Raw genomic sequence first — 12,731 nt, 5'->3', positions numbered from 1 at the left:
CCGTTTATGTTGTTTTTGTCTTCATCGATAGCAGAGTGGGGATTTCCGTACGCCAACGCATATAAGACTACTAATGAGTATACTCTAATCGATAGATGTTCCATTGCCCGAATTGCGTTTAGTTTGTTCGGAGCACTCACCTGCTGCACGTTGTTGAAGTAAACCTTGGCCTGTGTCACCTCCTTGTCGAGCTCCTTACGCTCCTTATCCTGTGTCTCGGCCACATTCGCGAGCGTCGTAATCGCGTCCTTGCATTCAACCAATCGCTGACCCAGTGCATCCAATTCACCTTGCATCAGCGAGGATGCATCCAGACCCACATCGGCAGCTATTTTTGACACAATGTCGCGTAGCTCCAATAGACGATCGTTTTGTGCGCTGAGATTGTCTTGACAGACCTGGTATAAAATGAGAGAAAATAAATTATTTATAATAATGTGTTTGTTCTAAATCTAGCAAATGTTGAGAGGAAAACACAGCAGCCACAAAAGTGCTCTAAGAAATAATAACATATTTGAATAACATTATTTTACTTTATTACGTTGACTAAATTACTGCGTTATTCGTATTTTGGAAATTCTAATCTGTGAGTGACCATTGTCTCCCCTGATTATCCATATCATCCAGATGATGTCAGTATGTATGCAAAAGTCACTAGCAGTGTATATTTTTGGCTCGACGAAAGTACATTAAATGTGTTTAACTTAAGCCGGCCGGGTCATGTAGCCCTAATTACGAGAACAAATGCTGCTTATCAATTATTTCGACTCGATCCCGGTGCTATACTCAGTGCATTTTCTATTCGTAATTAGTGCGCTGGCCATGTGACAAGTGACGACGAGTGCACTTTCAATTTCAATTTAGAAAAAAAAAATGGGTCACCCGCAGCGCGCGGCCAGCCCTCGACGGGTGCTATTTATGTAGATCTGGCGGGTCTACGCACATTTAGAAATTTAAAGAGCACGCGTCCGGCCCTATATAAATGCCCTATGATATCATCTGTGAAATATTCAGCAATGCTTTGCCTTATCACCACAAAAAAAAGGGGGGCAAACAAACGATTTGGCGATGTGACATTGAAAATTCTACACTCAGCTCAGCATTAAGAAATTTTTGTGTATTTATCTTCAGCGTCGAAAATGCTCAGGCAATCTTTATACATAATTATGTGCATATGTATGTGCGTATATATATATAAATGGTATTCCTATAATTTCGTGTGTTTTCGACCCATACAGATAAAGCAGCTAAATAAACACAGAGCTTACGCTAGCCAGCGGGACAGGTTGATAAACTTCACCATGAGAAGTGACATTTGGGCTGTGCTACCTATGGAAACCGAAAATAATTACACTGCGTCGCTGCTTGGCTTCTATAATGACCCTAATGATCATTAAACATACATAAGCAACAAAACTATGTGTTAATATTTAAAGCAAATAAAACGAAAATCAAAAAACGAACTCTCGAACAATTTCTATCCGCCCGAATGTTCGACCGCCGCCTGGCTCTCTTTTGGTGTCAAACAAAATAATTTATGACACAAACAAGCCGTAGTAAATATGTACAGATATATGTATGTATATTCATATGTGCATACATCAAAGTTAGCTGCTTTCCATGAACTATTACCAGCGATTACATAGACGCGCCCAAAATTGATTGGGCCGAGCGGTACGGTGTGTAAAATCAATGTAATTACAGACAGACAGACTGACTGACTGACTGAGTGATTGAGTGACTGAGTAGCCCGGCAAGTGTAGTGCAATTAAACGTTGTTGGTTTCCTGTTTCTATTTTTTTCTATTGTTTTTGCCGCCAAAATCGTAACGGTCTAACTGACTAGCATTTACCACCCACACTGGCAATTACACATTAGAAGTGGTGGAAAAATATTCCATTCTTGGTTGCACTTACCTTGGCATGTTGCATGGCATCCAATGGCTGCTCCAAGGACTTGACGCTATCCATTTGCTGTTCAATACAACTCTTGACGGCAGCAGAGGCGCTACGGTATTTATCCCACAGTTCGACGGCTCGCTGGTAGCGTGTGCACAATTGTTGTAGATTTTCGGTGGTATCATTCCAGGCAACTACTGCATCCTGCACGGACGATTCAATTTGCTCCACAATTTGCACATCACAGCTCTCGATTAACGGTTTGGCAGCGCCCTTCAGATCATCCAATAGCTGCTCCCGACTGTGCAGATCGCCCGCAAGTCCCTGTGAGTGGCGACAGAGCAAAAGTGGCCGCAACGCAAAAAAAAAAAAACAACGAAAATTAGTAAAATTCTCGCACCGTTAATTTCCGAGCGACGCGAACGTTTCGATGCCAACTTCAACTGTTGGCAGCAAACAACTAAAGCGAAGCACAACGTGCAGCACGAAGAGAGCTTTTTCCGAGAGTGAGCTTTACTAAAGCGCTGCGCAGTGGTTGCTGTGCTTTCTGCTCTTTTAAATGAAATAACGACTCAATTAACATTTAGGCTAAACAGTTGTTGAATATTTGAATGTGCGCGCTTAACTGAACGCATTCGGAAAACGCAAGTGGTTTTTATGTAGCCGATTCCCGAGCAGATACACATAATTACTGATAAGAGCAGACCCACAATAATATGCATGTTCAGGCAGGCAGCAAGCGATTTGCCTGCCTGCTACCCGACTGCCTGCTATGAGCTAACTCAAAGTCATAAATCAAAATCAAGATACAACAGATATTTTCGTGGTATCCGTTTGCTACAAACAAATAGGTAGCCTTCTTTGCAAATTGTTTTCGATTCGTACACTTTTTTATGACTTTTAAAAATGCTTAAAAACTACATTTTTAGACCAGCGCTACTTTGTACTTTTATGTACAAGCAGCTAAAAAGTTGAAGCTCAAGATTTATTTGGTCAAGATATCTTGAAAAAAGAGAGCGTTGCTCATAAGAGAATTTTGTTTTAGACGAATCTGTCTTATGGTATCCATTGTTTATAATTTCCGTTTGGACGACAATGTAGCTTGTTAATAATAGGTGGAAAAAACTTACCTCCAATCTTTCGGTGGCCTTACGGAGGCGTTCGTAATCAACCTGGCCGTGAACACGTATGAGTTCCATCATAAAGTCTGTCTCCTGCACAGATCCATGCACGAGTTCCAGCTGGCGTTCATAGCGCAGCCAGAGTGCCAGACGATTGCGTAGTATGGCCATAATGTTGGTGCACTTGCTCTCGAGGAAGGCATGGTCATCCTGCAGCTGGGAGATGTCACGTTCCAGCTTCACCGGCGACACGGACATCTTGAGACGCATGGGCAGTGTGTGGAGCATCTGGCGAATGCGCATTATCTCTTGCCAGCTGCCCACGAGCTCCTCGCCAGCGCTTTGACAATCAGCGACGGCTTTCTCAATGACATCAGCTCCTTGGCGTTCGGCGGATTCGCATTCATCCAGTATAACTGAGATTTTGGCCTGATGCTTACGCTGATTGCTAATGCCTTCGTGTATGGCCTGCAGTTGATTTTTCAGCACGGAAGCAAACTCCAGCTCCTCGGCAATTTGTGTGGTGATCTTGTGCGAGAGTGCAAAGAGTTCGCCAACCTTTTCGGGCTCAATTGCCGGCTCCTGGAGGCCAATGCGGCCCAGTTCGTTGCCAATGAAACCGACTCGGGTGCGCAGCACCTGAACCCGTTCAATGTACAGACTGAGCTCCTCCTCATTCTTAATGACACCCTTCATGCTCGTCATTGTCAAATAGATCTCCTGTAGCTCTCGCTCCACCAGCTTGAGTTTCTCATCGGGGGCAATATCCTCCGAGGACAGGCAATCTACAATGTTGCGCTGTATTTGCTCAATTGCTTGGGCAACTGCCTGCCAGCGATCCTCGAGCTGGGCGTGGAACTGACGCTGCAGCATCTCATCGGCCAGTGGTATGACCTGCAGGGATTTCTCCAGGCTGTGGCCCGCATCGTTGCGAATGTTATTATGCAGCTCGAAACGTGCCTTAATCTCCCAGAATTGTCGCATATGCGGTATGGGTTCCTCTGTGGGTTGTGTGGGTATTTGAATCTGTCGCAGTTCCTGTTCTGCCTCGCGTACGAATGACTCCATTTTCTCTGTTTGCTGTTCGTACTGCACCCAGATCTCCTTGAAGACAAGTAGGCGATGCAAATATAATGCCACCTCCTCGCGGAGCTTGAGCAGCACAATCAGCGCATCGTTGGTTTCCTCGACCAGATTTGGAGCCTGCACCAGTTGTTGCAGTTTGTTGGCAATACCCGAGAGCTGCGTCATTTTTACATAATGATGGGAGATGTCATTGCTCAGGGATTGATAGAGCGTCGCATACTGATCATAGTCGGCGGAGGTAACTGCCGACAGATCGGGCACACGTTGCTGTGCCACTTGCAGCCACTGCAACTCATCGCGCATTCCCTTCTCCAGCACTGTCCAACGGGATGCAGCCTGCACAAGCTTTGACGATCGCTCGGATGCGCGCTCCAGTAGCTGGGTGGCGCGCTGGTAGAGCTCTTTGTGCAGTTCCGAGTGCTTTTCCCGGGTCTCGCTGTCAATGTTTTCCTCAAGCGACTCCAACATGGCACGACAGTGGCTCAGATTGACAAAGAACTTACGTTGCTTCTGCACCTCGTTGTTCAGCTGCTCCAGCGAACTGGATACAATCGGGCTCTCCATCATTTTGTCGGCTAGCACTGTGATGTTGGTGAACTCCTTAAGCGTCTGCTCGTACTCCTCGGCCAAAGATTGCAGCTGGAGAAGACGATCACGCTCGGCCTCAATGCTGTTGCCAATATTTTTGCTCGTCTCGTAGGCACTGTACACATCCTGTGGCATCTTCTTGCCCGGATAGTCGCGCTGGAAGAAGCGTGCACTCTGCATGAGCTGACCCAACTGCTGTTGGCTCAAGGTATGCTCTTTTTCCAGATCGTCAAGCAACGCCAGTTTTGCTGAGAGCGGATGCTCTTCGGTGATAGCCTGTTCGTAGCGCTGTTGCAGGAACTCCAGCATTGCGGTGACTTCCCTGTATTGCACCTCGAAATTAATCCACTTTTCCAGATCTTTGCTATCCTGTGCCTGATTCTGTTGTGTCACCTGTTCCACGGCGTCAACGTGCTCCTTGAGTGTGTCTACACATTGCAAAAGTCCAGCAGTTGGTTCGTCTACTTGAGAAAGTTGTCCCTCCAATTGGTTGACATTCTGTTTGATTGTGTGCAACTCATCATTCAGCTGATTGTAATTGTCCAGCTTCTGCTCGGAGGGGCCTTCGTTTGAGTTTTGTCGAATGAGATAGACGCGATACTCGATGGTTTCTAGCCACGTGGAGACCTTTTCAATGACTGTTATGACAGTGGTGTGTATAATCTTTCGATCTCCATTTTGTATGGCCTGATCCAAGGTCTGCAGTTCCTCATTGACTTCCTGCAGACGCTGCTCGCTGGGCACTTGTTTGATTTGCTCTGAAAGTGTGGCCAGATGCAGAACATCGCTCAAAGGAGTTTGCGTCAGCTGTGGAGTCGCCTGTTTCAGCTGTTGAATTCGACTGCCAATTGCCGCCTTGGTCTCTGCCCAACTCACTTGAGGTTGCGTTTCTTGTTTGCCTGGATAGAACTGCAGGCTGCTCTCGTTCATGATAAACGCTTGGGAGGAGTCCATCGGTGTTCTGTCGACGTTGCTGCTGGTCGTCGCTGTTAGCCAGATATTCTGCTCATTCAAATTATCGGGACCCGGCGTAATGGGCACCACCAGCTCTTCGGTGGGTGAAGCGACCTCCTCAATTGTTACCGAGGAAGTGGGTCCAGTAGTGCGTGGCTTTTGCGAGGCAACGCTAACCTTGTTTTGCTCGATTATGTGCACTGGCAGTTCGGGATACTCATCGTAGACGGTTGTCTTTGTGATTTGCAATGAGACACGCTGAGGCTTCTGTGGATCGACTTCAGTGGGTTCGGAGTCGACTGCTTGCGGCAGATGTGGTACCTCTTCGATTTGCTGATTGGTTGACAGTACAATGCCTGTTTCGGTTAGCAATTCCGGGGCAATTTCAACGGTTACACTGATTTGTTGCTGATCTGGTTCGTTAGTTGGCTGATCCTCAGATTTGCCCTTTTGTTTCTTCTTGTCCTTGCGGGTTCTCTTTTCGGGCTTGGGCAACTGCATGGTTTGCGTGTACTCATACAGTGTGGGCTCAACAACTGAAGTATCTGAATCAGCTGGTATGGCCACTGTGGTTCTCACCTCCAGCTCGTATGGCTCGGAAATCGACGTTGCAGTCAGTGAAGTGTCCTCTAGGGAGATCGGTTCACGCGGCGTCGTCTGGATAACCACATCGCTCATTTCGATTGGTTGACTCACTTCCGTTGGCTCTGGTGTTGTTGTTTGCATCTGTGTCTCTGTGGTTAAGGTCACTTCAGTGGTTGTAGATTGCTCAGTTGTCGGTGTAGGCAAATCGATGGTCATGTCTTTAACCAACTCTTGAACAAGTGGTTGCACCACATGATCGCTACTTGATTCGGCCTGCCGTGGTGATTCTTTGGGAGTTGTTTGCAGCTCCTTTTCTGTGGTTGTCGTCACAACGGTTTGGCTAGATATCTCCACTGTTTCCCGTGGCTGGCCACTCACATCAGTTTGTATTTCAGTGCTGGACGTGGCAATGGGCTCAAGCTTCTCTTCGGCACGTGGCGTTGTTTGCGCTTCGGATTCCGTTATTTCTATAACTAAAGTCTGCGACTCATTCTCCTGGTTATTCGGTTGCAAATCAAGGCTCGTTTGCACTGCAATCTCATCGAGTTGTGGCTTGTGTTCCGGTGAAGTTTGAATAGATTTTATATCCTGTTCAACCTCAATAGCAGCTGTTGGTGTAGGCGCACGCGGCGTCGTCTGCTGCTCCACATCTTCAAGTGCAGCCAGCTCTACAACCTCAGTGGGTATGACTATTTCCGTGATCGGATCACGTGACAGCTCTGTGGGGGAGGGAACAACAGAATCTTCAACCACCTTAACAGTTGTGTCAATATCCATGCTGGATAGGTCACTCTCTGTGCTTATTTCCACAATTGATTCATGGCAAACCTTGCCCTCGGATTCAATGCTGGTGGTGTCATCGCGAGGCGAATTGTCAGATGAAATGGGCACATGCGACTCCTCCTCCTGAGACTTTTCCTTTTGCTTCTTCTTCTTGCGGCGCTTCTTCTTTGAATCAGCTGAGTCGTCATCATCGGCAACCGTCTTTTCCTCTGCTTCGTAGCCAGTTTCATGTACGGACTCCGGTTCGATGTCGGAAACGGCAACCGGAGTGGGCACTGGCTCGGGTTCTGGTTGTGATTCTGGTTCTGGTGCTGGTGCTGGTGCTGGTGCTAGTTCTGGTTTTACTTGCTCCTCATCTCTTCTCTTCTTTTTCTTTCGACTTCGCTTCGTGCTCGCATCATCGTCGTGCTCCAGAGGTGCCGTTACAGTCTCCACAATAGTCATGGTAACCTTGGCGGGCAGTTTAGCAATAGACTCATCGATATCTGGTGTTGAACCCATAGCAACCTTCAGAACGCCAACACCAGGGGCTTCCACTGATGGTGCCGTCATCTGGTAGGCTTTCGAGGAGCCGGACTCCTCAGTAATGAAGAGTTGTGAGGCAACGCGTAGATCCTTTTGAGGCATATCCAACTTTTTCTCTTCTGTAGCAGGTTGCTCTGGTAGTGCTTGTGCAACAGCCTGTGGTTGTGGTAGTTGTGCTGTCTCTTCTGTTGTTGGTTGTAAAGGTGCTTTGGATGGCTTAGGCTTCTCAATGGGTAAGGCATGTGCTTGTTCAGCTCTCAGGAAGCTTTCTATATCAGTCTTTGGTTTGGCAACTGCTGTCGTTGGCTGTTCTGGCGACTCTGGTTGTGCTTCAGTCTCTTGTGGTACCAGCTCTGTCTCTGATTTGATGCTACTAGCTGCTGTTGATGCCGGCTCAAATTCATAAGACTCTAGTGAGATTGAGTTGCCAGTTTCAGGACTAGTTGGCCAAATGGTTTCAACGGGCATTGACGTCTCTGTGGCGCTTGCAGCTGGTAATGCCAGCTCCTCGACGTGCTGAGAGAATTCAATTTTTGTTGGTTGCAGATGATGTTCCAATGGCCAAATTTCGTCAATGTCTTGCACCACTGGCTCAGTTACTGTTGTTATTGCTGTTGTTGTTGTTGGTGCGATTTCTTGAGAGGTTGTTGTTGTCGTTGTTGTTGTTGTTTTTGTTGTCTTCGTTACTTCCGCTGCTGTAACATGAACGGGACTGGTAGTAGCAAAAACTACGGTTTCTTCAATGTCTACTTGAGGTGCTGGCAATTCTACTGGTGCTTCTTTGATCGTTTCTGTTGTACTTGCAGTTGTTGGTGGTGTCTGTTTATCGGGTTGATCTTGTTGTTGTTGTGGTGTGGTTGTTGTTGTGTTGGAGATGTTGATAGACTCAATATCAAATACCTGTTGCTGCGGTTCTTCTGTCGGCTGTGACAGATCCGTGGCAACTTCTTCGATGACAACGCCCGGCTGCTGCATCATGCGTTGGAATTCCTCCTCGCTCACCACATTTCCATTCACCGTGCGCACAATGTTAACATTGATATGCGGCATCGTTTCCTCCTCCATCATCTCAATCTCGTCGGGCTCCTCAACAATTTCCTCAGTTACATGCTCCTTGCCGTCAATGATGACGATACGTTTGATGATCTTGCGACTCTTCCGGATAACCTTACGGGTAACCTGTTGCACCACAGTGTGTATACTGCTACCGTGAGATTGCATTGTGGATTCACCGGCCTCTGCACGGAATGGCTGCAATTTACCCTCTTCATCGGGACTCATCAGCTGCTCAAATTGCTCGATTATCGGCTCCGTCTCGAACTCGCTAACGGTCACAGTCTCTGGCTTGGAGCCATCCAATATGGTTCCACGAGTTTGCTGGGTCACCACAGTTTGGTATTTATTTTCCTGTGGATCAGCAGTTGTGTCCGTCGTGTGTACATTCTCCAGATTTATCTGACCAGTGGACTTGACTTCAATGTTCCCATCAGAATCGCTGGCGGTCTCAATGGAGCTTACCTGTTGCTGCTGCACGATTTGCTGGCGAGTGCGAGTTACCTTCTTTAGGACAATGTGCTTGGTGCCATCGGGACCAACCACCACCTCAGTTGTGGTTTCGTCGGGTTCGACAAATGTTGTTTCAAATGCCTGTGGCACATTCTTCAGTATTAGCTCGGTGGCACGTTCCACATCGCCTTTGGGTTGTTGATGATAGCGTGCCTCGACTTGCACATCCTCAGGTTGTCCATGTATATCTTTCTCGTTCAGCGTAGTATCAATCTGAATGGTTTCCTGACCATGCTGAAGCGTTTGTGTGACCATTATGTTTTCTGTCGGTGCACGCTCCTTAATTGTTTGCAGTGCCACTTCCGCAGTTTCGATGATCGCAGCAGGTTGTGGTTCCTGGAAACTGGTCTGAGCCTCAACGTTGCTTGTGGTGACTTGCGGTTGTGGCTGTTGTTGGGGTTGCTCTAAGCTGAACGAAGTCTGTGTCTCCACATAGATCCCCGTTGGTTTGATCTCCTCCTCGGGCATAGAGCTGGAGTCAATTGTGTTTTCATTGGACTCGATGGATTCAGGCGATGCACTGGCCATAACTGGTGGCTGAATTTGTGCATCTGCTAGAATGCGCTGGCGCTGAGCATCATCACTCTTCGCCTTGCGCAGCTCAACAATGCGCTTCTCAATGGTAAAGATGCGTGTGGTAGCAACGGTAATCTGTTCGCGCAATATGATTATAATGCTCTGTAACTGCTCCATAAGGGTGTCGGCCAATGGTGAAACATCTGGTTGTGATTGCAGTTGTCGTGTGTGCTCGACCAAATCATCCATAGACTGCTGTCGCTCCTTGAGAGTGCGCAGCAATTGCTGACTGCGTTCCACCTGTGACTTTAGCACCTGTTCATCGGTACTGCTGTCTGTTGTGGGCTCAAACGAGGCCAATTCGGCGGTTACCTCATTGATCCAACGTTCAAGCTCTAACAAGTGCTGCTGATACTCATCGATTTCTTGCTCACGCTTCTTCTGGCCATGCATTGCGTTCTAAAAAAAGCAAATGATTAATCTTAAAATTATTATTATGATTTATTCTACGTACAGCTATCATGGTGATGCCTTGCTGAGTACGTCTCAATAGTAAATCAATACGGTCTGTTGTCTCGTTGAGCAAACGCTCTGTGGCTGGATCTGTGGGCAGTGCCTTTGCTTGATCCTTGAGGTGCTGTGCGTCCTTCTCATGTACTTCCAGATTGCTTTGGATTAGCTACGCATGAGGCATCAAAATAACTCATTTAATAAATGTTTTCATAACAGACAAAAATAAACACAATATTTAAATATAGACCTATACATGTAAATAGTCAGACAATAGATGTCTCGACTACTATAAATAAAAAAAAAAAATATGTATAATTATACATCAAAATATTGGGACATACTAACGAAAGAGTATTCTAATAAGATTCTTCTATCTGTAATATTGAAATGTACGATTGCTTATGGAGTGATGCGATTGTGTTATTTTAATTGTGTGACACACGCCAGCATCCATTAATCGTTTCTTATTTGCAAAATACAAAAGCTACGACTATTTACAGTGTCAGTACTACAAAAACATAGTAATATTATAAGGTTGCCAAAGGTTAACGTGCTTGGTAAGGCATCCAAAACAATTGGTTGTTAGAGAGCTTAAGTTATGTAATATAATATTACCTTCAGTCCCTGAAGCATGCCCTCCAAGCTGCTGTAGTTCATATTTCCAATGCCATCCTCGACTGTTGACAGCGATTGTAGCAGTTCGTCGAGTTCTTGTGTGATTAGATCCTATGATTTTTGCATTGTGTCGCATGTGTGCAATGTGATTTTTTTTTGGTTTTTGTGGGGAACATTAATAAACATGTTAATAATAAGGAACATTGCTTAATTTTGCATAAATAAGTCAATAAGATATAACATTGTAAATATTTGTTGCCGGCTTCTATACACACACAACATATTTACATGAAACAAAGTGTATAACATTTTGGAATGGATGCAAGGCACAGCCATACGTTAGTATCGGCAATGCATAGGCCTTTAAATGCATATTCATAAAAGTAGTAAGTAGCTTAAATATAACTGCATTTATCGTAACGCATGCGTAAATAGCATATAAATCTTATATTTAATGGACGGCATATTATGAGAATGGCGGAAAGGACAGCGGATAGACAAAAGCACCAAATGCGAAAAATTCGAAAAAAAAAAATAAGCCTTTCATTTAAAATTGGTTTAAGAATTATATCGTTTGGATAAATGTATATAAAATATATATATATAAAATATATATATATATATTCTTAATTAAGTATAACTGTAACTCTAATTAGAATGCAGAAAATGAATTAACAAAAAATGTAGCCGAATAAGTCCGGCTAGAAGATTTCCAGTACATAAGTATGAGATATATACAAAGATTTAGGTATTCAAATATGTATTTACATACTTATGTATTCATATGCAGCAGCGCTGCACTTTTCTTACTACTGATAGAAGATTCTTTCGTCGCCATTAAATATCAAAGATAAAAAGAGAAAATTAGATAGATGAATTCAAAGGCATTGCCAAAATATCGATTTTCGGAGGAGAGCAAGTGAAAAATTTTGAATTAACTTGATCCTAGGTATTGGCACATCACAATCAGACAGAATAATTAGCAAATAATTAAATATATATGTGTACATACTTTATGGTACCGGGGATGTCATCTTTTTTGCCTAAAAACTTACTTATGGATAGCAGGGTAAAAAATAATATGTAAATTTTGTAAGCTGATGGATTTGTGATAGTTTTGCACTAGCACATCTTCAGGGCTCTCCAATGCAATAAGTAATCTCAAGTATTTGATTTGAAATAGAAAACAATTTAAAATGCGTACTTTTCGCGTTGAAGTCGCGATCTACACTAAAAAATTGAATGCAAGACTAGCACTTTACCACTGACTGACTGCCGCACTGAGATATTTTTGAGTAAGTAATTCGGGCTGCAATGCGTGGATCTCTAAATGTATATATGCACCAGACGCTGCGCTTTATTTATAGCAAAAACTAAGCACAGCAAAATGCCGCAAAAAAAGTATATATATATGTAAATGCTTAACATTTGGCGAGGGCTGTAGGGCGGCAGAGAAGGCAATGAACTCATAAGTATACATGTGTGGTACATTAAAATGGGCATATTTTGCTTGAAAAACTGTGTGTATGTTGGGTGCACACTTTTGGGCAGCACTGTGTGCAAATTTGCGTCTGTGTTTGTGAGTGTGCAATTCAGCGAGTGCTGCCTATACGATACGAAAATAATACTGTGCAAATATTTAAAATAGATTTCAATGTATTAAAACGTGCATGTTGGTTAATATATATTTTATTTTGTTATGTTTGACTTTTAGTACGTATTTAAGAACTACTAGATATTAGTAGTAGTACTGGGTATTACAAAGGTTAAGATCAATTAGTAAGGAACATTTGGCAATGGAATCAAACAACTAGTATCATGTTTTAATTCTAAGTAGATAGAACGTGTGTATATAAAATCATAATATTACGATTACTCTTATATGTATATATCTATATATATATATATATATGGATGCTTTTAGCAAAACAACATATACAATTCAAATGTTATAAAAATGAAAAAGCTTAATAAAATATAA

At 44.2% G+C, this 12,731-nt stretch overlaps 1 protein-coding gene across 13 annotated transcripts in view; it reads right to left on the bottom strand.

Annotated features, from left to right (window-relative positions):
• LOC6561852 (nesprin-1) overlaps positions 1 to 12,731 on the bottom strand; it is a 113,494-nt gene that overhangs the window by 9,059 nt on the left and 91,704 nt on the right. For 11 of the 13 annotated variants that reach the window (XM_032735700.2, XM_043214456.1, XM_032735696.2 and 8 more), the window contains 5 exons: positions 10,751 to 10,861; positions 10,137 to 10,301; positions 3,029 to 10,081; positions 1,917 to 2,222; positions 141 to 398 (listed from right to left, as the gene is read on the bottom strand). In XM_032735700.2, the coding sequence (XP_032591591.2) occupies positions 141 to 398; positions 1,917 to 2,222; positions 3,029 to 10,081; positions 10,137 to 10,301; positions 10,751 to 10,861 (7,893 nt within the window). The remainder of the gene's footprint in view (positions 1 to 140; positions 399 to 1,916; positions 2,223 to 3,028; positions 10,082 to 10,136; positions 10,302 to 10,750; positions 10,862 to 12,731) is intronic. The other 2 variants (XM_032735708.2, XM_032735706.2) reach the window with 1 other exon arrangement.

This window comes from Drosophila grimshawi, unplaced genomic scaffold (genome assembly GCF_018153295.1).
Source record: "Drosophila grimshawi isolate 15287-2541.00 unplaced genomic scaffold, ASM1815329v1 contig_1377, whole genome shotgun sequence".
NCBI lineage: Eukaryota > Metazoa > Arthropoda > Insecta > Diptera > Drosophilidae > Drosophila > Drosophila grimshawi.
Note: the sequence above shows the minus strand (reverse complement) of the source record. Positions and strands in the feature narration are given on the sequence as shown.